This window comes from Schistosoma mansoni (assembly GCF_000237925.1).
Source record: "Schistosoma mansoni, WGS project CABG00000000 data, supercontig 0013, strain Puerto Rico, whole genome shotgun sequence".
Taxonomy (NCBI): Eukaryota; Metazoa; Platyhelminthes; class Trematoda; order Strigeidida; family Schistosomatidae; genus Schistosoma; species Schistosoma mansoni.
This window is the reverse complement of record NW_017386025.1, coordinates 1,302,877-1,330,385: the sequence shown is the minus strand read 5'-3', so window position 1 is coordinate 1,330,385 and position 27,509 is coordinate 1,302,877. Positions and strand designations below refer to the sequence as shown.

The 27,509-nt window shown below is 34.8% G+C and overlaps 2 protein-coding genes across 2 annotated transcripts; one reads left to right on the top strand and one right to left on the bottom strand.

Moving 5' to 3' along the window:
* Window positions 1-1,515: 1,515 nt before the first annotated feature.
* On the top strand, window positions 1,516-17,328 carry Smp_198730 (hypothetical protein; the record flags this gene model as incomplete). Its single annotated transcript, XM_018790856.1, has 11 exons — window positions 1,516-1,643; window positions 2,928-3,015; window positions 3,306-4,143; window positions 5,771-5,853; window positions 7,888-8,388; window positions 9,851-10,005; window positions 10,772-10,995; window positions 13,029-13,099; window positions 13,822-14,017; window positions 15,879-16,081; window positions 17,059-17,328. 11 exons carry the CDS (start codon window positions 1,516-1,518, stop codon window positions 17,182-17,184), a joined length of 2,613 nt encoding a protein of 870 aa, XP_018645873.1. The 3' UTR covers window positions 17,185-17,328.
* Window positions 17,329-19,333: 2,005 nt separating this feature from the next.
* Window positions 19,334-20,303, bottom strand: Smp_153630 (hypothetical protein; the record flags this gene model as incomplete). The annotated part of the gene is made up of 2 exons (XM_018790855.1): window positions 19,334-19,608; window positions 20,211-20,303. The coding sequence occupies 2 exons, from the start codon at window positions 20,301-20,303 to the stop codon at window positions 19,387-19,389; spliced, it is 315 nt and encodes a 104-aa protein (XP_018645872.1). The 3' UTR covers window positions 19,334-19,386.
* Window positions 20,304-27,509: the final 7,206 nt, after the last annotated feature.

The window sequence follows — 27,509 nt, the reverse complement described above, 5'->3', positions numbered from 1 at the left end:
AATCAGTTTATGCTGTCTGTTTTTGCACCAAAATACTGAATAATTTAGCCTAATCAGATGGGTGATCCTTTTCTTCAAAACATTATCCATGACATCTGACTTTAGAGAGAAACGATCTTAATCGATTTTGTAAATCTTCCTGCGCTGGTGATATTAAAATACTAATCTATGAGAGATTAGTGTAAGAAGACCTAATATGGAAGTTTTGTGAGAAGAAACACTTCAAACTCATTTTAACGTCGGGCGAAATTGGAATGACTGCATAAAATGCAGTACTTAAAGAACATGTTCAAGAGGTTTCGAATAAACCTCTCAAGATAATTTTTAATGGTTTTCTTGACAAAATGTTTAGAAGTGCAGAATAGATAAGCGGACAGGTTAGGTTGAATCATGAAACAGTTAGATAGCCTTAACCTAAACTTTGTGTTCAAGAATCGGTAACTAACCCTCAACTACCTTGATGACAATTTGGCCCATTTTCTCAACTAAACGCAATCATAATTGAGTGAGTTTGTCCTAACCATCTACGTTTCCGTTCTAAACTTACGGAAATTATCTTATCAGGGTTTACCTTACCTGTTTGTGTGATGAATGTCATCTAAATCTAAGCTAATTTATCATAGATTTTGATTTTTATCTCTTAGTTTGATGGTACATCATTCTGTCTATCTAACAACTAAGATATGGTAAATTTATGTGACTGTTTTGTGGAATTTCCGAGTATAATAATGTGTTACAAATTCACTAGTGTTAAATAGTATTTGCAGTCATTTCACTTACAGTCTTTTTTTCTACTCAATTTTTCGCTGTACTCAGACCTACTGACACAGAGATATTAATATATCAAGAACTCCGTAGATAAGGATATGCTGGTAATCATAAGGATTAGTGACCCTTGGGAAAATTAAATAAAAACTAACGGTTAAGACTAAAAATGTTGAAACTGGTGTTTGATTAGGACTTTCTTGACTAACAATTTTCTTTCTAAAATGAACTGTTTCTTTTGGACATCAGACTTTAGTTCTGGGCACAATCGTGTTTTTATTTACGTTCATAGCGTTTTAGTAAGATGTAGGAAGGTGAAATACCGCTGATTATTCTCAAGTTTTTTCACTTTACTAATAATCGGGTAATTCTTTCAGTCAACTATCTTGAGGGTATCATCACTATATCTATCAAATTTACCTATCAAGAAACCGCTCTCTATTAAGCAATGATGTTCGTTATTAATTAACAATAACTGGTCGTTATAAAAAGATCGTCTGTTTCGAGTTTAATCTCTTTAAATTTTGACTGGAAACTAACAACTGCATCGAATAATTGTATCATTCGTCTGTTAGTACTCATTGTTTTATAAGTAATATATTTTGGTGACTCAAATGTTTTGATGCTTGTTTCCAAATGACAGTGATTATGTTACATAACCGTTTTTGTACAAAGTAATTTTGTTGAAATCAACGCTTAGTGACAGTTAGCTTCATACATCTTGTTTTTATCTTTTATATCTTTAGATAAATGTTGCCTGTTCCCCCGTCTTGTGACAAAGGCACACCAAGCTGGTCATCACTTAAACGCAAATCGTGGCTTTATCCAAATTCTTTAAACTGTGCACGAGAAAATGTTTATGAGAGTCATTTGCTGAAGTAGGATTTTGTTTTAATAAACGCGTCGCGTTTTGATTACATTATAGCTCAATGCCTTAATCGACCTAATCCTTTTCACTATATTGCACGTAGTTCCAAGTCTACTGGACTACATTTGAAAACAGCTCTCAACTTGGATTTCAATTAATTTTCCGCAATAATGTTTTTCTATTGTTATGGTGATCACAGTATTACACAATTTTTTAAGTAGCTGTAACGTCTTACCGAGAATGGTAACCATGGGTGCTTTTCCTTCAATTCAATTTTTCAAACGACCTTTGCCACTTTTCCGATACTTTGCTACCACCTACAACTTGCTGGTTTTCTGTATCCGTGAACGTCATTATTTCGTTAAAATGAACGCCCAGTTGTATTGTTTGAAATTGTCCTGTTTGAATATCGAGTTTTTCCTGCGCTGTGTCTTCCGTATATGACCGACTGAAAAGACTGAAGAACTCGTCATATGTGTTTTATTTCTGAATTCTGATGTTATTTTATTTGCTTGTTGAAGTTTAATTTCATCATTTGATTTTTGTTGCGATTGTTTGAACTATTTTCATATGTAAATAGACATAAAACCGAATGAAATTTATAATGCCAAGTGTAGATGGGAACATTAAAATACTGATTTTTATCTAAGAACTTACAAAACAATTCATAATGTAAATCATTTCTTAATTAAAGGCACATATACAGGGCTTTGACTCATAGCGTTTTTATAGGAGCTAGTAAAGTTATCCGGTTGTCAGAGACGAATTAGACGACGTGTGGTTCAAACTTTCAATCTAGTGTCTCAAAATCGAGTGTTATATACTATTCAATTACTTTACTAAATGATCAGGATATTTTGTTTTAAATATATGATCTGATAGTTTGTAGCAAACCAAACACAAAGTTGCTTGTTTATTACATAGGTTATTATATCTTCCTAATCTCTCAATGAAAGAAGGAACAGATTTATGAAGCTTCACAACTCCATTAAAGCCATATCCAAGGTCGCATAACGTCAAAAACATTCTTATGCCTATTGGGAAAATGAAAATTTGTCATAGTTAATGAATGTTGTGACTACTATGCATTCAGTACATCTGACATAACATCGGTAGTATATATATATAATGTTCAGAGAATAGATGTATATTTTTCACTATTTTGATCGAGTTGTTATGTATGTAGTCTTGGAAATACTGAACCATAATACTACATTTATTCAATATTCAGTTAATATCCATCCATTTGAATTCATGCAAATAGTATTGTAAATATTTTCACTTTTTCTTTTAGAACTAAGAAAGCAACTGAACAAGAACCTATATTATTGCCTAATTGTATTCCTCATTCATGTGTTCCACCAGTTAGGATACTTACAATGGTAAGGTTTGTTGACTCACTTCATTGTTGGTTCATTACATTGATTAATTTTATTAGAGTAGAATAATATGATTGTTATATAGGTTTGCGATAGAGCGCTTGAATTACTATGAAATATAGGTGATTTAGAGACTCTTGCCAAATTTTTGATTAGAAACTATGGAAAGTGTAGTTGAATCATTTCAGATCTAAGACTGTTATCACCAATTGCTTAGAGTATATATTGTTCATATGACTAAGATTACGCTTCCTTTTATTGGATTAATAATTATGCTGATAATCTTTTTACAGAAAACACTGGGTACTACTGAATATCAATTTCCTCTTATCTTGTACAATAATAAAATGTTAAAAGAAAATTTCATATCACCTGTAAGTAAACTTTTACATTTACCTGAAAATAATAAAGTAAGAAAGAAACTAACATCAATTCAGAATATTCACTTATTAAAACTCCCAGCAAATTGTTCAACAGTACCATGGGAAAATAATGATCATAATCTAAACAAACTATTATCTTTAGATGAAATTAAATCCCTTACTAAATTCAATCTAAAAACGATGAAAAAGGTTAAACAACATTCTATAAACTTGCATTTGTTAAAAAGTCATTTCTTATTGAATGAACAGGAATTGTCAAATAAGTCAAATGGATATCATCAATTATTAAAATTGAATCAAAATAACTCTAATATTAAATATCAATTGAGTAGTAATGGTAAGCTTTTACGGTTACCATATTTATGTCATCCAATCGAAAGAAAATTTAATCATAATAAGACTGATGATAAAATTTCCAACAATAATGTAACTTCAAAAGAAACCTATCTTTCAAATTACAAAGGAACTAAAGACTATAAACTAACCTCAAATGAAAATACATTACAAATGTTAACATATCCAATTCATAGTGAACAACATAACAATGTAGATCAACATACATTAAGTGATATTTCATGGGTTTTAGAAACAACTAAAGAAAATATTAAACCTAATTCTGTTAATAATTTGAAAGATTATAATGTATCACAGTGTAAATTGAATCCTTCTATTCAAAATGATAAAAAATTCTATAATGATTGTGGAGTTCAATTTAATTTTGTTGATTATGGTGAACCTAAAACTCAAAGTAAGTTGAATCCAGATGCAGTTAATTAGTTTGTTGTTATATTTTCAAAGTATTACTGGATAAATAGATATAAGTGTTGATGAAACAGTAGATAAACGGCTGTGGAAATTGTTGAATTTCATTGAATTCCTGAACCGATTTAAGGTACACCATCATTGGAAATCTAGAAGCACTGGACCGTCATTTCTTTCTAGTTTTGGACTATTTAACAGTGCGCATCTACAGTCATACACACTGAAGGACCAGGACCTTCGGTTTTGCTCGCAAACGCATAACCTTTAGAACACTGGGTTGGCATCCAACACTGGTAATTACGCAAACACATTCCACTGTCTTCGGTCGGCAACTGTCTCACACCCAACACGGTTGAACTTTACTGGTTTTGGTTTTTCACTGTTTCTCTCTCGAATTTAGCCACTAGTGAGCACATGAAAATTGTCAGTAAGAGGTCGTGGAGATCGTCGAATTTCATTGAAACAGATTTTAATGAGTTTGAATAGTTGAGTAGCATAATACTTAACCGAAGTTATGATGACAATTTTCCAAGTTACATTTAACTTTCTTACCACCTTGTTACATATTTTTTTCTTTATTAGTATGTGGGGGGGACTTACAACTTGATAAAAACCTACAGTTTATATATTAAAAACGATTTTATCCAGTTACTCGTACTTGGATAGTTGAAGATTATTGCCAACTCGTGAAACAACGACTGACATTCAAATGTCTAAGCCAAAAAGTCACATTTTCGCTTAATTCTTCATATAGTAATAAAGTAAATATGGACAAACATTATGGTGTGCATAAAAAAGGTGATACCGGAAACCTCAAGCTGTAAAATAAATGCTAAATTACTAAATATGTCCAATATAAGGGTAAAAGACGATCAATAATAACTGGTTAGTTTAGAACAACTTTCATAGGTTCTCTTCTGTAGTTAATACACTGCCTTACATCATTAATCTATAGACGTTATAAATGTCTGCTATGTTAGTTGGAGTTAATTATATTGAGCATAAAATTTAACTCTGCAACCTAAAAGTATTCAGCATTTCAGCGAATGATGACACAATGGCATTTGAAGCGAAAGGTACTGGGTTCAAATGCCATTCTAAACGTCAACACTGAAGTGTAGATACTCCCAATTTACGACTTTGAAATATAAATAAATGCACTTTCTGAATTCCACGGCCAGCTATTATCGGAGTTGTAATTTATCTAAAGTGTTTGGTCGCAAACTAGTACTACAGTTAAATTAACTGGTCAAACGAGACTTTTTTATTTAGATCTTCATTTTTATTTTAATAAGAAAGTGAAAAGTTCACTACCTTATCAGTTAAAATATTACGAAAAACATTAGATGTGGTTCTTTTGCCAAAGTTTTGATTGGATTAAAATCATTTTGACTGAAAACTGAGTTATTCTTCGATCTAGGTATTTCACTAAACTGTTAGGCTATTAAACAATAATAAAATTGTTTTTCTTTATATTAGTCTCTTAATTTTTCCAATGACACCACACGTTTCACGGGTAATGTTTGCAGTAATATATATATTCAATCTTCTGAATTTAAGTTATTTAAAATTACAACTGGGATTTATTTTTACCACTAATTTTGATTTTGTAGTTGGTTTCAATACATTTACTAACTGTGAGAATGCAGCATGGCCTACAGATTGTATTGAACAACTGTTGTCCAATGATGTTGCAGTAAGTTTTTCTGTTATTATTTTCTTTGTTACGTTATGCTATTTTCTGTACTAACTAATAAGTATGATGATAATGTATAACGTTGACCTTTTATATAAACGTAACATAAACACCTGATTTTCATGATAATTGTCTATATATTCTCATGTTTCACGATTCATCAATGAACAATGAAGTAGGGATGTGGCAGTGGACCTTAACTTTGAAATCTATTAAAAACTATGATACCGTTTTCGCTGAAAGTTCGCTGTTTAAATCCAAATGATTTCTTATCAAGGTCCAACTGTTATGATGAGGTTAGTGATATAGCTTGACCGGTCGAATTGATATTTTTTTCAATAGACTAGTACTTAACTTCCAACTAAATATATTCCAAACTATATATATACAGTTATCTTACAAAACCGTATGCTATGCAAATTAATATTTCTGGAAAACTGAAAGTAAAATTAGAAACGGTGAAAGAATTATAACTGTTATAATAAGAAATGACTTATATTTTGAAACTACCAAGTCTGTTTCCCAACCACTTAAATTAACACAAAAGCATAGTAATATTCTTTCATCAACCTTGTAGTTGATCTTGCCCCCAAACGCCCTGCTATGGATGAGGATGGGGAGAGTCCACTCTCCATCTCAAAATGTTCTCACATGGCCGCGTGTATACAGCAACTACCAGGAAAGTTCTACTCACTGTCTTCCCGTGGCGGAGGTGTTGTTTACTAAATTGAGAGGACGAAAAGTGAATGTCCGGCGCTTTACCCTGCTTGGTGGACACGGAAAGTTTACCTAGAGGAGTTGGAAAACCCTGATTCCAAAACAATGATGCACATGGGCTCCAGGATCCTGAAAGAACCAATGGCGTATGAACTAATTGTTAGTCACTGGCTACCATTAGACTGCATCTCCCAACGTCGCTCCACTGTCTTGTAGATTAGACGGCGAGACTAAACTATATGGACGACCTTTGAACGAATTTTAAATGACTTTGAGAAATATTAGCCAATCAGAAGACAGTTAGTACACAATAAAAATAGATTATACAAAACTCAAAAATTAAAGGAGATACTGTTCTTTTACATGACTCAAAAACTTATCAAGGTTAGATATAGGTTCAGAAGTTCTAAAATCATAGTGCATACGGTACAGGAACTCATCCATTTAGCTCCATAGTAGTCGACCTCTGGAACCATGATAAGGTCTCAAAAATTCTTTTAGCCTCGACCACATAGCTTCAATGTTGTTGTTATATTGCTATGGTTTAGGGTTAGAGTTAAGGTTTAGGGTTAAGGATGAGACTATAAATTATGGACGACCTTTGAGCGACGCTAGAGTGACTCTGAGAGTGTCAACATAATAACTAAGACTAAATGAGGGTTGTAAACCTGTGTGAAGAATTCAAATTGTGATTTACAGCTCATGGTTAAGGTTAGGAATTATACTTAGGGTTTTCATCACGAACTGACATCAGCTATAATGCCAAAGCTCTATTTATGCAAATGGATAATTGAATTTCGCGCCAAAATCTTATGATCACTTCTCTTGTAGACGCTGAATTATCACGTCTTCTCTAAAATCTGTTGTAAACCGACCGTACGTAAGCATCAGGTACCGAACTTAGCGCCGTGACCTTGAAAACCCGTGAAAGCTTCTGATTGGCTCGTCCATATAGTTTAGTCTCGCCGATTAGACATTTAGATCGAAGGCTCCAGGTGTGCCCACCTAAGAAAACCACCTGCTTAGAATTGGGCACTCGGGCAGTATCACAACCCATACAAAAATCAAGTGACTTGTGTGACGCATATATATTCAGTGAGCCTATGTACCAATATTCATGTGTTTTCAAATATTAATAATAATAGTTGATCTTAATACGTATATATTAAACAGACCTCATTATAAGGAACAAGACGAAAGAACTTCACTTAACATATCAGTAATTTATTCTAATATTTGTTATGTTCAATATGTCTTATAATTTTTTGCTTATTCATAAGAATGATATGTTTTTCTATTGCCTTTATTCTCAATTAGCATGTCACTAAACAATTTCTAAGTATACATACATCTGACCTGATAGATTGGAATAATGAAGATAAATGTATTGTACCATGTGTTCCATTACACATTAATACATCTAATATGTATGAACAAAATCCTTGCAATTCACCAGTTAACAAACAACCAATAGAAATGAATAATACAATTAGTCCATCAAAAATTGTACATAATGAATCGTCGTTAGTATCAAAATCACAAATAAATAACGTAACGACAACAGCGACTGAGAATAAGCCGGAATTATTCACCACAGATTTGGTTACTGCCAAGATGTTACAAAATTCAAATACAATAAATCAAGATAATAAACAATCAATAAATAATGAAATTAAATCATTATTATCATGTAATAAACAAGGATCAAGTTATTTTTCTTTAGATGTAGTCAAAGCATTAAGTGAAATTGATAATCGTTTAAATGTGATTGATAAAGTTTCAGTTCAATTAGAACAAGATCATAAACGCAATCAAGAGGTAAGTATTTGATCTATTTGTAATGATTTTAAAAATGTGCATTGTAACTAGTATTAGTATTTTTGAGTTAATGATTTTTTGTTACAGTCGACTGAGTATTTATTGATTAATGTCTTTCACATGCTCTCTTCTATGAATTTGTAAATGGATGTTATCTGAGGTAGTAGATGTCTACTGTTACTGTTCTTGATCGCCTGCCATATCTACGAACGATAGTTACAACTTTTGTCACCTCACATATATGAGTAACCGGTCTTCCTTACTTGCACCGTTTTGTATATTTTAAAATCAAATAATTTGATTTTGATAGTTGAAAAGTCTGATAACATCCATAGTTTTCTGAATTTTCTGGTGCGAAAATCTTAGACTATTGGCAAACTTAAAATATGTTGGATTATTCTTCAGAAATGATAGTTACGAAAGTTATATTTAGGAGTTTGGAATAAAGGGACTCAACGTGTCGACAACGTACTACAGGGTCAGACTAACTTCTTTGCTTTCTGATTTATTGAAAATATTCAAATCAATTGTTTGCTGACTGTTAAATATCAGAAGTTATACTTGTAAAACTAATATTTTTCGATAAGATGGTGGTTGGAGGTAGTCAACAGGAAACCCTGGACCTAGGTTTCAAGCTACCGACCTGACATACATGACATCGATCACCATCCAGAGATCAATCGATTTTAAGTACATCTAAGTCCTACAGGAGGTCAGTCGCGGCTCGGAGAGCTCGGTGGTAACGTTTCTAACTGTGAAGTTGGGTGACACGGGATCGAATCGGTCAGTTCCCTCAAGATTACAGGTACACCTTGCTAACGAGTCTCAAATAGTAAGAAACCAGTGATCGATCAATTGTCAACTAATATGTTTCTTTTGACTTCCTGTTTTCATAAAGTGTAATAACCAGAAGCTGAAATAAGCACATTGAGATCTCCATTAATTGCTACACTCTACCTTGATGTGTCATCAGTCTACATCATACTGACCTCTAAAAAGCTGTTTCATCAATCACTGTTGGTTAAGAGCAGCATAGTAACCAATTTGTCATGATCTATTTTGTTATGGTTTCAAGATAGTTAAACGCATATTTCACTTGACCAACAATTGCTTATTCTGAAGTACAAAATGTCTAGTGTAAGAATTTTGAAGAAGGTTGAAGACAACAAAACAAAAGTATATGATCAATTGGTCAACTCATTAGCTATTAAGATGAGATATATACAAACTGCCTGATTACATTCCTTGCATTAATCACCATCAATTGTTAAAGACCTGAGCTTATATATCTCAAAATCAGTTGTTGTGTCGATTTTAAGTAGTTACTGACTAGTTATTGACAGCCTGTCATGAAAAGTCCATTCAATTTATACAGTTTCCCCACAAAACTACTTACCATTAAATCATCATAACTGAATATTGAAATGAAATTCTTATTTTTCCATTACTCTACGTAATACAGCTTCTTGAAACAATTATTCAGTTGAATAAAAAAGAAAGCCAAGTTAATCTATCTTGTCAGTTAGATGAACCAAACAAAAGTGAGGCAACTTATCAACAACAAAAACTACAGTTACCTGATGAATTAGATTTCAAAGGCGATCAAGTACAGAATGAGTAAGTGTTTCTTCGTATTTTGAATTCTTACCGATTCAATAGAATTAACTACTTAATAAGGATTTATTCTTGATAAATAAATAAGTTCGAATATTTATATTGAAGCTAGAAATTAATATTGAAAATATTATTAATGATGCCTTACTCTTTATTTGAACTGGATAGACATCAGATGTTTAATCCTATCTTATGGTCTAATCATAAATAACACTGAATCTTTCTGAAGTTAGACCAGACAAACTTAGTTCAGATGATTAACATTTTTCAGTTTAAATAATCCATAATATTATACTGTGTTTATTTAAAAATTATTTGTAAGTATTTTTGATTCGAGATTTGTTTATTTATTGAGATCTTGAACTGATCACTGTTGGACCGCCATTGAAAAATGGTCACACAATATCGTGTATTGATTGAAGTTAGTCATTAACACCATTGGATGCCTGCTCAGTGGTCTAGAGATTAAGCGTTCGTGCGTGAGGTCAGAGGTTCTAGGTTCGAGTTTCGCGTACGGGATCGTGGGTGCACGCCATTGAAGAGTCCCATACGAGGATGAAATGGCCGTACAATGTTTCTGAGTTTTCAACGATGGCCCAACATTGATCTCAATGAAAGTTCAACAATATCCACAACCGTATACTGATCCTTACCTTATTTCTCAAATTACGGTTGTTCAATTCTGTAAATCAAATTTAAATCTTGATATAAATGTTTTTAACTTTGTATTTATTTTTGCATTTAAGTGTGATTTATATCTTTTTTTTAGAAAACTAATTGACAGCAAAATTAATCTTAATGTTCAAGATCAAAGACATGATTGTACAATTGTAAAACAACAGATTAAATCGCCTAAACCAATTGAAAGATCACATTCAATCACTGGACATTATACAGATGAACGTGAAAAACTTAGGAAAGAAAGACGGGAAGCTTCAATGACACGTCGTTGTAATGAAGCTAAACAGTTTATCAATGAAGTGAGTCTAAAATGTTCGTTAGTGAACATCAATATCTGTTTAAATAATATTGCATTCGTAACTATTGTGACACTGACGTAATTTCGAATATTTGTAAAGCAAGTATTTTGGAATCGATTTGTTGTTAGTAGCAATGAAATACAGGACGTGTTTAGTCCTCTTCAAGACTCATCAGCTTGATATTCCTGAACCCCAGTGTTGGTGATCACATTAAGATTCAGACATCGTACCTCAAACACTAGCTTGTTATCGATCGAACTACTAATGTTTGGATTATGAACTGCAAAGGTTTGAATCATTCTGTTTTTGATATACATGGATGAATCCTGACATTATATTCGCATCCTGACGGCTATCCTAAGGCAAACGAAAGATAATTGAAAAGCATTCAAAATGAGATTTGGTAGACAAAAACTGAACTTTTAGAGTTTCAGTGAGTAAAACTAATTAAAGGTACTGTATTTGACTTCTATACAAGCTCTGTTGTCACACATTACGTGCCTATAGTTGCTCCATGTCAATGAGAGCGATATTTTTTATGAGTGAATTCACCCGCTGTAAAATTATTCACTCACAATCTACTGCTTGAAACACCTCATTTTATTCAAGAATTCAGAGGAATAGTCGTGACACATTTATAAGCTCGTTTATTAGTAGTCTCCCTTAATGAGAATGATAAACAAGTTTTAAATAATTTTTTAGTGATTTTATTATAGAGATTCCATGGTAATATAGTATGATTGTGCATTAGAGGCACAGATATAACCAACTTTGGCTGGATTTCGATCAATTGTTATCATGGTGAAACTGATTTCGGAATGAGCCGACTTTTAACTATCATTTCAATGATTACTTTGAAGGAAAGTCATTAAAATGTTAAACTAATCCTCATAACGAAAATGAAAGTTGTCCTCAACAAGTCTAGAAGTACTAGTTATTATTTGAGTGACGCTAGTCTTATGGTAAACATTGTGTAATATCTACTTAACGATATCAATAAATAGCTTTATGATATCATTAAATGAGATTGTTTTATTTGAACGTCAAATTTCATCATACGGTTTGATGCCAACCATTCTATTATTCTGTCAACACAATATTCCAATAAATTCACTATTTTTAAAAATAATAATAACTTACTTGTAAGTTACTTTTAGATCTGAACACTTCTACTTAAAGTAGGCTCTGAGGAGATTGACCAGAGTGATGATGAAGGCTTTACAATATAACACCATCAAGGAATATTTACATTATTCTGGAAATAAGTCTGTTCAGTTGTTTTCGCTCTTTCTTAACAATTATTATTTAGAATGAATTCTTTACTGGTGTTTACTGTCACTTAAATTGCATTTAGTTGACATTATGTTTAGTTTTTTTCGAAAAGAATGTCCATACTTCATGAAGATAACTGCTCATCACAAGTCCATTCATAGTTAATTCTATCATTTAGGAAGTTAGAAATAAACTTCATAATAATGAAAATGGCAGCAGATTCGTATAAATAGGATATTCCACAATATTAATAATAAACATTAATTATAATTATTTCGATACCTAATTTATGTCTTTGTTTGCGCACAGATAGATTCAAAGCTACTATTACTAGAAAGCTATTCTCCACAGATTTAGTATATATGCTAAAGGGTTGATCTTTCGGATCGGTTTTAAGCCTTGATTTGACTCATCAACTATTGCTGTATCATCCGATCATAAATTACTGTTGTTTACTTGCTAGCGTGTTATTCAGATTCATATCGCAAATATTGTTATGTAAATATCGGAATTCATAATTTACAGTGCATAACGGTGTCATATTTTATCCACACAATCATCTGAATATGGATAATACAGAATATCATAACAGAATCATAACAGTTATAATAGGAGATAAACTTAATGGCAGAATTAAATTTACACACCTTACTATTCAATGTTAGGTTCCAGATATTTAATTACATATACCTTATCATCTGCTGATACTGTTGTTTCATCTGAACGCAGTCAATCTTTGGATTTTGTTGTTATCTCATTTATAGATTTTGTCAGATAGTGTTTTACCAAAACAATCATCACCAAGGTTGGATCAATCAATCATTCCAAAACATTCAAATACTCCAGTAAGTGTAAAATACCACAGGGTTAATACACTTAATTAACAGTTTGTGTAAAACAGTAAGTCTAATTTTAATTCTAATAAGCTGTTAAAGAAATTATACAACTAAACAACTAGATTGATATAAATATAGATGACTGAGATAACGGTTTTGCGTATTTGGGTTTTCGATAGCAATGGACTCCAGGATGTGTATTCTGAGACTCATCAGCTAAATTCCCCACTACCCTAATGTCGATATTCACATTAAGATTCCCACCAGCTCCACAAGCAGTACACTAAAGTACTGAGTACAAACTACGTTATACTTTCAAAAAAGTGGACTTTTACATTAATTAATACTTCGATACATAAAAAGAATGTGTCATTTTTAAAGTTTAAAGGTTATTCAAAGAGGAAGGAAACTCACTTTAAGCTGATAATTAATAATCAATATAGTAGAATCATGTAAATGAAATTTATAAAAAGAGGAATATTAGGGTAGTCATGATGAACATAATGTGGAAAGCACACGAATTGATAGAAAACAAAACAATTGAGAAATGGACAATAGAAAGTCTTCTAAACTTAATTATACTAGACAAAACTCATCGTATCGATACGTCCTTACCATAAAATTAATGAAAACATCTATATGACTTACTTAACTAACCTTTCTGTATCTAAAATGTTATCTCACTAACACGAGTATTACCTTCCTTCTTCAAGTACTTATTTACTTTGTAGATAAAAAGAGGTCGAAGTCTAACTCGCAGTCGTGGTACATCAAGAGTTTTAAATCAACGTAATTTACCAAACACTTACATTACTCCATCTAGTCCAAAGCCGCCTACTCCTGTTCGCTTTCATTATAATGGAAGAATTGGATTTACAGCTAGAGGAGCGCGTAACATCTCAGGAAATCGAAGACAACAAACAAAAAGTAAATCCACTGATTACATTCTTTTTTTAAAATTATTCATCATTGTTACAAATTATAAGCACATCGGTACACTGCTGAGATTACATTTTAATTAGTATTCACTAAATTTTGGTTACTGCCTCTATTCTACATACTTTTCCTTATTACTTTGCCAGTTAAACACTGCTTATGGAAATAAGAATCAACAATGAATATATAGGAATTTAATCACTCCGACTGATGAGGGAGAGACAATTAATTTACTGTAATTATACGGACGGTTTACATCACACATTAATATTTACAGCACAATTATCTTCAAATGTCACCCTCCGTAATCTGAGTTCTTTGAGTAATTGTAAACCTTTCACTTTATTCTGAACAATATCAGCACTTACCGCATGTAAAAGTGGGCTTCTCAGTCATCCCACAGGCGCTTAATACATCTGATCTCCACATATGTGAGAAATATCTTAGAAATCACTGCAGAAACATCTAAACTTCTTGTAAACAATGTCTCTCATAGGGCACTGCAATTGTTTCATTCGATTTTATGTGAATCATAAAATACAACGACGAAGGCACACAAATACGTCGTCTACAAAATAAATTACATCAACTGCGAAAGATAACACAGTGGACAAAGTAGATGCTTCTTGCATGAACTCAACCCGATCTCTTAACCCATATAAAAAGGCGTGACCAACCACATGGTCAGATTTCAGCCGAACAGGACAATAGACTTGAGTACAGATATAAATGGAGACAACAAAAATTGCACTGACAAACAATCGTAAACAAGGTCACCAACGAACTAAATCGATGTTTGTGGAAGTAAGCTCACGTTGTTGACCATAACAACAAAATGGAAAGTCTCAATACTCGAGAGTGTTTTCACGAAGTTTCTGGAATTTAAGAGTTTTGGTTCGCGTAATTTGCTGACTGATCTATTTTGCCTTACTATTAATAAAACGTGGCCATTATATACAGATCAGGATAATAGAACTGCAGGTTTTCTCCAGCCTGAATAAACGCTACGAGTATCAAGTATAATTTACTACATCTTTATCACTTATGCAGTTCAATATGTCCAAACTCATACCCCAACTAGTAGACGGAAATCCAGTTTGACGGAAAACAACGTATTGTTAACACTGATTACTAATTATTGATTTCACAAATAAATAGTGGATTTCACTACCTAAATTCAATTTATCGTGTACAGGTAGCCCACGGGATTCTGAGTTTATTTTTTTCTTTAGTAAAACGTGTTTTCCACCCCTATCCTAAACTGTAATAGACTTAAACAAATAGAACAGAGCACTGTTTGCAAGTATAAAAATTGTCAATGTTAACTTCTGAATACCTATCAACAACCACGAACAGATGAAAAAAGTAGTTGCAACAATCCTGGTAACATTATAAACAATAAATTAAACAAAAATGTTCAACTGCCTATTTTGCATAATGGAATTTAAACGTTAATGGAGTCAAGTAATAATGTCAGTGTTATGTCTTTAGACACACAAAATCATTTCCACATTGTTTTATGTTTAAGATTAGTTAATATATTTTATTGCACAAGGCCACTATCTGTAATTCAAATGCATTGATCTACTGTCCAATTTATTCTTGATTTCCGTCTACTTTTTGTAAGGCTATAGTACTCTCACTGTGATCTAATTAATGGATTTTAGCGAATTAAAATCGCTCGGTGGTTTATCTGATGTCAATACTCCAACCACTGAATAATATATTGATTACCATCTGATTACTAGTATTTAGTCACTTATAGCAAAAATCAAGCATGGACTTTCTTCATAGATATGGAACTATATCGTTTGTATAGCTTTATCTCCCTTTTTCCTTCTTTTAAATGCAGTTGTACAAAAACCATCCGTAGTAAGTCATTCTCATCCTGATATACCAAAACACCTAACTTATGAAGATGACTTACAGACAACAATTTTAAGCGACTGGTCACTGGAAAGTAATGTGAGAAGAATACTCTATGGAGATGAAGAAGATAGATTTCGCAGTCCATCTAGGCAACAAAGTGGGAGTGGAATTTCTAATTTTGATCAGGTTAGTCTAAATAAACTATATGGCATACCGTTACAAAAAACTATAATTTCAGTTTCTATTTTCTAGAATACTAACTAGGTTTTTAGTCGGAATATGTAAGCTAAAGCAGATAAGAATAGTATAGTACATTTTTAATAGGTGTTAAGCTACTTTTTAGGATGGAAGTGGATCACATATACGTGCGAATTGAACACATTGCTGTGACATTATCACCGAAACGCTAGTAAATGTGGTGACATTACAAGTGTTGTAATAATCATCACCGTGGAACGTGAGTGACAAGTGAGAAGTCCTAACACAACAGGCTCGTAATATCGCCCCATTAGCTAGCTTTTTGCAGTGAAGTAGCAACACCAATGGATCAAGTTGGACTTTTATTAATTCTGAAGTCACGTTTTCTGATTGACGTCTGAGCAGACTAAAAAACTCATCTTTGGAGGTATTTTCAGACGTTTCAACTAAATGATGTAACTGTTGCTAGCGTGCTCTTTATAATTACTGTAAAGGATTTGCATGCAGTAAAACCTCTCAAATGACTGACTGGTGGAGGGCAAATCAAGAGGTCAGGAAGGTAAGCATATTTGAATATCTACATATGATATAGTTGTTTACATTTCAGAAAATATAAAGTATAGAGTTAAATATGAGCGATAGCTTTGTTTCCCGCAATATGACCGGCAATAATATATTTTATATCACCAGAAAAAGTCTTACTTATGAAAAATAAAATTCCTCACAGTTTAGTGTAACGTTTGTTATCGAGTTACGTAATTTTCTCCATATAGCACTCTTGTTTTATATAGAAATGACAAAACAGGGCCGATGTTTATTTCCATTAAAAACCAAAGCTGCACGCTGGAAATCACTTACACATCGTACCTGTCTGTAGTTCCACAAATAGACAGAGGGATTCGCTTTCAAACTATACTATTACAATCAAAAATAAATTCCGCATTTTGATTTTACTATTTTATTAGGAGTCACAAATTCCACAAAGTCCACATTCCATGCCAGAAACTGATCTACTTACTGAAATAGGTGGCGTTCCAAGCACCAGCTTTATTGATTGGGATGAGATCGATGAACTGATTGGTGATTTATGACAATATATCCAACTGAACTTTTTAAAATTACTATGTATCTTTATAGTTTGCCCTGTAAAAAATAATCCTCATAACAAACAATCTTATCATTGGTAGATTTTAAAAACCACAAGTTTAACACAATTAAATACGAAGGCAATATTTACTTTTGTAATAGCTAAGAATGTAAGACATGTTGGGAATTTTTAATAGTATCAAATGTAAAAGTTTTCAGTTATCATGATCATATTTTATGAATACGAAGTAGCCATTGTAGATAAGAATAAGAAAACCCAAGAAATTCCATATGTATCCAACGCCACTTTAATATGTAAGAATTTGTTTATTCAACACACTTAAACCAATCGTAGCCCGATAACAATGAAGTCACACGGAGTCCAAAAAAGCCAAGCTGATAACCGCTAGTCATACCGAGGCTTTTGATATTAATTTTTATGAGATATGAAAGCAAAATTATTGCACCTTTTTTTCAAAATATCAACATTTCGTTGAAATCCTATCTAATATCACAAGAATACCCTATTTATTAGGCAATATTTGAAAACATTCTCCATAGTATAAATCTCTAACTGTCCCAAAATCCTACCCCAATCGTATCTCTGAAATGTGAGGCAGACAACACAAACTTCTTGTTAGAGCATACACTTGATTCTAAGTGTGAAGAAAATGAACGATAAATGTATGAATATTACTCTCGTTAGGTCTTCACTGAACTACTGAGTATTAACCTCGATATATCAACTAAAGTTTGATAGGGTCAGTCATCATTAGGTCTCAAAACTACATGCTCGAACAAACCCACGTCACTTAAGCGAATAAACAATGAATTCAGTTGGACTCGATAAGATGATGACTAAAACTGCAGAAATACTAGACGTGGAGACCAAACCGAATGATCTAAAGAGTACATCAATAGTAACGACTTCTGACAGCTACATGAAGATGATCCTGAAAGCTTTATGAGACACTGACAGATGCCACCTCTTGATATGCTAAGCCTTCCCCGTCTTCCGTCCTGTTAAACACACTGGAAAAACGTATATTTAATGCATTAAAAAGGACATAACTTTATCGATAGTAATCGCCATACTAAAGGAGTCATTCTTCTCACAAGATTCACACAAAATATGCAGTCCGCTCCTTGTATGCTAAATTACTATATCGATACAAGTTTGAATATAACGATTCCTTGTTGTATTTGTTAGGCACGCGGATGCACTACTCTTTCTTTCTATCGTCTTTTAAGGATTTTTAGCAGCCCAAGTCATGCTTATGAACCTTACATCGGCCTAGTAATCGACCAGAGAGAAATCTTCACATATATCTTTGAAAAATACACCAAACATTTCAGTAGTTACTACGATCTTCGAGTGTTAGTTGTTCATTAAACTGTCTACTTTTATGAGTCCAGACAGATATTGGGAGCTTGGAAACATCTGATACAACTCCATTTGAAAGCATGTTGAAGTAGAACAATGATGTCTCAGGAACAATCATGACAATCAGAACCTCATATTTCATGGTGAAACTGAATAAAAGAAAAACCTGACTAAAATGACAAGCTATATAATGTAAGTGAACGTTTCAAAGATTGTACAAATAGTTTTCAAGCTTACATATTAGCAATATAAGAAAAACTTGAGTTCTCTATTTCAAGGCACTAGAGTTTTTCCTATGGTCTACAGATATGAAAGAAAAATGAATAAGATCTAGACCGTGCAAAGTGTTTGGCTTCTGAACTTACAGCATGAACAGAAATTTCTTTACCTTAACATAAAATTCAAGTAATAAAATTCTGGCAATATACTACCTGAACTACAGTAAGAAGAGATAGCCATAAATATATACCACCTTCACAGATCAGTTGATGGCACTAACTGTTGTTAAACCATGTGATCAGCTCCAACTGAAAGCCTCATATGCGACATGATCTTAAGCGGCTACTATTATTATACTTCTGGTCAAATGACAGTGACGTGCATAGTTGAATATTTCCACTATATACTTCCTCAGTGTCCCTGGTAAAGGTTTTTCACGGTAATTTTGTTTTCATTCAGCACAAGGCATTTCGATTCTAATTGTAGCATGCTACTCTCTCAAACAAATTCGAAATCATGCTTTCCAAGATACATTTTGTAAAAAAAGAATTGAGGTATTTATATTTATTCAACTATCATGGTTGCATAATACACAGCAATAATGTTAATCAACTGTTTGAATATCAGAAGATTTAATTAACTTCGAAATATCAGCTTCAAGTTTTTCTAGATCATTGTCCATCTCAGCAAGTAAATATGATCTAAGGAAAATAGTCACAGGAGTTGCAGAAAAATATGTATCAAAACAGACACCAATCATTTCCTCATCAAGTTTTATAGATTTTTGTGACCCGAGACCCTTCAACTGTACTGATAATGATGGGTTCTGAAAGATACTCCATAAATACCTCTGTACTTGTAAATATAAAGCTCAATATAACTGGCAATGTTAGCAGGCTCCCTTAATTTCTTCACTTTCGGCTTAAATGGAACATGTCTTACAGAAAACTAAAAATAACGATTGTAATAAAGCCGTAGTTGAAGTACATCCCCGAGCACAAACCGTGTTTTTACTTATAATACTGAATGCGCCTAATATAAATGAACAGCTTGTTCATGTAACTTAAAAGGCTGATTCAAATTTAAAAAAGCCGAACAATGGATAAGGAGTTGGTAGGGAAAACCTAGATATGTACGAAAAATCTTCCTACATCTTGATTATATTGAGTACGGCATTGTATTAAAATGGTTTAGGTGTGGAATATTTGCATCTTGCAACCTCACAATTTTCCAGGGTATATTAGAAACTATAACTTAATCAATTTGACTATCTTTAGCCAATGTTAATAGCTTGAAAAATAAAACGAAAGCTTTTTAAAAAGGATATTACTGGATGAAAATCTTTCCTCCATTGAGACCAGGGACTTCTCGATATCTCGAATAGAAGCTTCCAACTACACCTTTAATTTACTTTGAAACAGAACTAACCTGATTATTTATAGATTCTAAGTCTTTTCGGCATGCCTCGGTTGATTTTTTTGACGGAGTTAAGACATCATCCCCTCCTTGAACTGCCGCCATTTCTCAAAAACTGAAACTGTGGCTACAACAAACTAGAACTTGAGTGATTCAAACCTCTCGAACATTTCCTAGGGATAAAAGTTGTTCCTAAATCTGACCATCAAGATATACAAAAAGGCATCGTTTTAGCCTAATCAGCTTTATTTTCAGTTTTTAAAATTTTTAAACTTATTAGGTTCATATATGACAACTTTTATTGAAAGGAATCTGAACTGATTCTCCATACTGTGTCTTCAATCGAAAGGATAGGATGTCAGTCGAACTATATTTATGCTTGCGATTCGCAATGATGTGAAGATCTCACCTCGCCTTGAATAAATCAACAAAAGATGCTGGGTTTACATATTCTGGTAGATAATTCCAGTAACTGGAGCAAGAAATAAAGACTCTAGATATAAATGAATTATCTCAATTTGTGAAAAGTTTTAGAAGGTCTATTCAGATGATCAGTCTCAGATGAATGATAAAGATAAAATATATTAATGCCAAGATCATGGTTCATTCAACGGTAAGCCAGTATTAAATCTCCTTGTAACCTGTGTAAGATAACGGAAATAAGCTTAGGTACCTCAGTCTGTCTTCATAAGATAAGCCGAAGAGAGTTTTTACCGTGTTGATATGTCACAGTTGGGCTCCTTTTAGCTTATCTGCTACATACTTGAAACAACGGCTAATTGCTTGTATCCTGTATTACAAATGCGGCCTCACAAAAATCGAGTATAATACTCTCGATATTTCTTCGACCAAGCAATGAAGTGGTTTACAAATAAGCCATAAGACACTGAAGCCTTTAATAGTAGCAGCCTCACAGTTACTCGTAGTTCTAAGGACGTTGCTTATTATGACTCCAGATCGTTATAGTCTACTACTTATTGTAACACAACTCCACTTATTGCGTAGTGATATGAATCGTCGCGATCAATTATTTCACAGTAACACTCTCATAAGAATTAACTTCAAATGGCCAATCATACATCCACTCAAGAAGAGATTATTCTATCCGATATAATGTGTATGAGCCTCTCAATTTCGGTTCCTTGGGAAACTTCGTCGTTCTTTTCCAGTCGTCCTGGAAAAGAGAAATATAGAACGTCTGAGTGCATGTCGAAAATACACTCGTACTTGCGTAAGGACACAAGATGAGCGGGAAAAAATAAATAAATAAACTAAAACACTTGCAAACAGCGTAAAAGCGATCGGAAAAAAAAATGGTTGTTTGGTTTTTTTCATATATAAAAAAAATATAAATACGCCCAAAAAAATAAAAATGTTTTGCTTTTTTGTTTTTTTTTTAAATAAATAAAAAATGAGCATATTAAAAAAATTTTCTTATAATAAACAATGAAAGGGGAATTCAAGATAAAGCCCGTGTCCTACGTGCAATATTCGTTAAGATGTTCTGGAAATCTTACTCTCCTTCCAGAACGCGTTGTTTTAGGTTTATCTATCGACGTTGACGAAGTATCAGGTTGTGTGTTGGCTGTCGTGTAGGGTACTACGAGTGTAGGAGTCGTGTCGTACGATTGTACCGAAGGAAATTCGACGTAGCTAGGGTTTCCTTCTAAGCACGCTGCTTTTAAGCGATCGATACTGATGCTATCGTTCGTGTCGTTCTTATCGACTACATAGTACTTAGGTTCACGTTGAAGAACTTTGAAGGGTCCTTCGTATGCTGATTCGAGAGGTCGTCGATGTGAGTCTCGACGAACCAAGACGTGTGTACTATGTCGTAATTCGGGTTGAACGAAAACATCAGTTGATTGAGGTCGAGTGTGAGCAGGTTTAACTGAACGCATAGCGTTTGTAAGCCTACTCGTGTAAGAGTTTAGATCCATGTTCAATGAAGAAGCTGAAGGATCCACGAATTCTCCTGGGAGTCCGAGTGTCGTTCCGTAAACGAGTTGAGATGCAGTGTATCCAATGTCAGCTTTCACTGCATTGCGGATACCTAGCAAGACGAGTGGAAGAGCGTCTGTCCACTGTGAAACGTTTGCGGCTGATAATGAAGCTTTAAGTTGTCTATGAAAACGTTCTACCAACCCGTTCGCTTGTGGGTGGTAGGCGGTCGTTCGGAAGCGGGTGATTCCTAATAGTGAGGTCAGACAACGGAAAAGTCCAGATTCGAACTGGCGTCCGCGGTCTGTAGTGATCGTGGAAGGGCAGCCGAAATTTGCTACCCATCGTTCGACGAAAGCGCGAGCAATTTTTTCAGCAGTAATGTCCTTAATAGGTACTGCTTCTGGCCATCGAGTAAAACGGTCTATGCATGTTAAGAGATATGAGTATCCGTTTGAATCGGGTAACGGTCCTACCAAATCTAGATGAACGTGGTCGAAACGAGCGTCAGGGGTTTTGAAAGAGCCTAAGGGACATTTGTTGTGTCTTATGACCTTAGATTTCTGACAGCTTACACAGGAGCGTGCCCACTCCCTCACATCTTTATTCATGCCAGGCCAGCCAAACCGTTCGGCTATAAGTTTGACTGTTGCACGAGCGCCTGGGTGAGAAAGATTGCGCAACGTATTGAAGACGTTGCGTCGATAATGTTTTGGTACTATTGGACGATCCCTACCTGTAGATGTGTCGCAAAGTAAGGTTTCCTTACCTGTTCCCATCTGCTTAATACTTAGTTTAAGAGTTGTCGAGGATAACTCATGCTGAAGATCAATGTCTTCTTTTTGAAGCTGAGCGAGTTTAAGATGGTCGATTCCTTGGAAACTGTTCAAGGGACTGATACGAGACAAAGCGTCTGCGACTACATTGTTAGCTCCAGAAATGTGTTGTATATCTGAAGTAAACTGCGAAATGTAGTCGAGTTGTCGAGACTCTCGGGGTGAGTACTTATCTGAAGATGAACTTAAAGAGAAGGTAAGAGGTTTATGATAGGTAAGAAGCGTGAATTCTCTTCCGTCGATGGAATGTTGGAAATGCCTTGCAGCACAATACATAGCTAGGAGTTCCCTACCGAACGTGCTGTACCTAGATTCCGCGTCTAGCAACCGTCTCGATAAAAATGCCAAAGGTTGCCAATAGTTGTTAACCCATTGTTGTAAGACTCATCCGATTGCTGAGTCGGATGCGTCTACGGCGATACTAATGGGCGCTTGAGTGTCTTGATACGCGAGCAGGGTTGCCTTAGCGATATGTTCCTTAACTGTGGAGAATGCTTTACAGGCTGTGTCGTCTAAACTAATTGATTTTGCATTTCCACGAAGCTGGTCGGTTAACGGTTTCATAAGGGATGTGCATTTGGGTATGAACCGTCTGTAGAAACTTACGAGTCCGTTAAAAGTTCGCAACTGTTTGATCGTGGTCGGTTCTGGGTAATCCAGAATGGCCTCCACTTTGCTCCTAAGGGGTCGGATGCCTTGGGCATCAATAGTGTGTCCTAAGAAGTCTAAGGAGTTAGTCCCGATTTGGCATTTCTGAATGTTTACAGTAATGCCATGCCTTTGAAGTCGGTCGAAAACAATGTCCAGATGCTGGAGATGTGATTCTCTGTCCGGACTTGCCATTAGACAGTCGTCAACATACGCATGTACGAAGTTGAGACCTCGGTAGACGTCGTCTATAAAGTTTTGGAAGGTTTGAGCCGCATTTCTTAGGCCGAAAGGCATTCGTAGAAATTCGTAAAGGCCGAAAGGAGTGATGATAGCTGTTTTAGGAACGTCGTCAGGTGCCATCGGTATTTGGTTATAAGCCTTAACCAAGTCGATTTTCGAAAAGACAGTTGTACCCTTCAAGGTAGCTGTCAAATCGTGAATATGAGACAACGGGTAACGATCGGGAATGGTTTTAGCATTCAGATGCCGATAATCACCAGTTTTAAGTCAATCGTTGCTGTCCTTTTTAGGGACCATGTGCAATGGGGATGACCATGGACTATTCGATGGTCGAATTATCCCTAAGTCTATCATATGGTCGAATTCGTTTTTAGCTAACCTAAGCTTTTCGGGAGCGAGTCGGCGGGCTTTCGAGAGTACAGGTGGTCCTGTAGTCGAGATGTGATGTGTAACATTGCTGGTTACGCAAGGCAATTTCGATTGCGGTTGGTATATCCCGGAGTATTTGTCGAGTAATGATTGGTACAGGGGGTCTATGGTGTGCTTAATTGTGATTGGGGATAGCCTGCAACCAGAAAAAGGAGTTACGCAAACGGATAACTTAGTGTTTCCGTCTATTAACTTTCTTGAGCGAGTGTCGATTGGTAGATTGTGGTATTGTAACAGGTCTATACCAATGATTGGCATAGAGACGTCTGCAACAACGAAAATCCAGTGTATGGATTTGCGTAAACCCACGTTAAGGCAGACGTACCTTTTACTGTAAGTAGCGATCGGCTTTCCATTTGCCGCCTGTAAACTTAAAACAGACTCGCGAAGTCTGTCGTCGGGATTTGCTGGAAGAACGCTAACTTCTGCGCCGGCGTCGACGAGGTAGCGAACTTTCGTAGTCACATCCGTGACGTATAACAGACGGCTATGTTCGCCGGTTACGGTTGCCGTTAACGCGTGCCGGCTTGAAAGCTTCCCGAAATCTTATTCCTGTCAGTCGCCTTAGACTTCGGGTAATTGCAGGGCTTTCTGAAATTTCTAGAGGATTTACCGTACTGGTTGTGATACCAGCACCAGTCGGGATTGTCTGTCTTTCGTGGTCGAGAGACAGATAGCTTACGTGAAACGCTCCTACGTGGGGATTTTGACCGACTACGGTCATTACGCAAACGAAGATAGCGTGTCAGTGTATGACATAGTTCGGTGATGTAGTTCGGGGTCGTTTGAGGTTTTTCTTTGACTGAAAAGACCTCGGCCTTAGAAGATTTAGTGATTTCTAATATTCAGTCGGCAGATGCAGCCAGCTCGTCTACGGCGTTGTTTTGAAACGAGACGAGCACTGCCTGCACCTGTTGAGGAAGTTTAGACAGAAAAAGTTCTCCGAATAGACCATCATCGAATGTTCGTTGGCCGGTAACCTCTCTCATTCTTAGCAATATGTCTGTCGCAGAACCATGTTGCAGGTCGATATTGTTTAGGAGTTGGTCTAACCGTTGTCGATCAGTTAGATCACCGCGTTTTAAAATCGATTGTTTGAGAATTTCGTAAGGTTCCGGAACATCACTAGTAAACATACTAGGTGTTACGTACCTGTTAAATTCGCGCGGTAATGCCCTAACTACCGCGAGGAATCGTGTGCGCGAGTCCGTGATTCCGTGTATGCAAAAATCGGCTTCTGCGTAGCAGAACCAGGACTCGATATTGTCGGGCCAAAACGGCGTTAACTGAATCGAAGTTGGGGGAATAGATTTTAACTTAAAAACCTTAGGTGAGTGTTCCGTCATAGTAATATAAAGAACAAAAAATGTCTAATTAAAATATATCCGAGAAAAAAATTCGCGAAAAAAAGTATATCACAATATATAAAATTCAAATAAAGAATAACAATGAATAATAATATTCCAAAATGGAACGGACTCACAGTTTATTGGCTTGGTGTACCAGATCACGTAAGGCTCACCACTGAGGATACGACTGGTTATTCTAATTTTACAATTAGCTACCAGTAGCACCTTCTATAATCGAAACCCTTTTATAATAATAATGATAATTTATTCTCAAATAACAGATTGTTACATGAGGCATGCCGGTTTACAGGCAAGATCAAATTGTTAAAGAAGTTACAATTTTCACTGTTGAAAATTACTCAGCTGGGTTGATGTTTCATAAGATATGAATGTAAATGGATTTCGTAAGAAACATGTCAATATCACACTTGGCGCACTTTATGGAGTTAGCGTTGCAACATACAACTGATGGTCGAGAATAGATACATGCGATACATGGCCAAACAGAAATCAGAAGTCAGACGAGAAGAGGCAGGAAAACTATATTTGGTACGTTACCAATATGTCGAGAGGCGTTCGTTCTTAACTGACTATTGAAACGTAGAAGCTGTGTCCCACGCCGAGTTGCAACGTGATCTGGTACGGATGCATGACCGAAAGCCTTCAGTTAAACAAGTCCACTTAGACAACGTGGTCAGCATCCAATGTCGAACACTTAATGAGCTATTGATTTTGGGGAATTGTTTACAGCTACAATAGGGACATTTACACCCATCGATTTCTGCAACAACAAAAATAAAAGCCACATTTCTTGTATTTGACACTTCATGTGTAATCACATTTATTAATAAGCGACTGATAATGTGTTTCTGATATAGCCAATACATGCCACTTTTACAGGCATGATCAATAATTTGCGACTTGTGTTCACGGCTAAGATACTATACTGTCACGGTTATTAAACATATCTAATGAATGAAATTACAAGGCAAAATATTTGGTCACGGGTACCAGGGAATTAATAATCAAGTTTATGTGATGGCACTGCATCATGAGTTCTCAGATTTAATGATCTGTTCAAAAGTGGGATCACGTTCAGATTGTGACCGTGGCTAAAAGACATCTGGTCCAAAATTGGCAACCACGTATTATAACCATGTGGTTGTTGATTATTTGTGTAATGCAACTATCTAATAAACTTGTGGTTATTATAACGCGATTATTGAAATGTACCTGGTATAAGCTACTACCTTGAGGACGATTAAGCTGGGTTTGTTCCAGGTGTAAGAAGAATTGCCGTGGCTGGTTACTGAGAACATGATGATGACAAAGTATTTGTTGTTAATCCGTATCACCTGTAAAATAGACATTATCGATTCGCCGATTAGCAAACACACTACTGTTGGTATCCAAATGAATTTTACCTCCATCCATCATCCTTCTGCTTTGCCAGCTGCGGACTGTAGTTAAAGATTATATCATTTTAGATCATTGTGCACTACATGGGACTTCCAACCTGCATTATTATGTAATAACACCACGTCGTTGGTGCCAACCGTTTAAAAGAACACTTCTTAATCAAGTGAACCCTATATGTAGTTGTTGTCTCAGAATGAGCTAAAAAGTAACATTTATTCCACAACTGCTGTTACATCATTGTTTTTTCATATGCCACCTTTTGCAAGTGGTATATGTTTCCGTTTGTTATTCACAGGTAGTCATTTGTTTATTATTGTTACCATTTGTTTTTATATATTATCATTGCTACATCTTAAATGAGCTCATTTACTGATGTCCACTACAGATTCCACGAAATTCATAACTTGGAAATGTTGTTCCCGTTTTGTCTATTTTTATCACTTGAT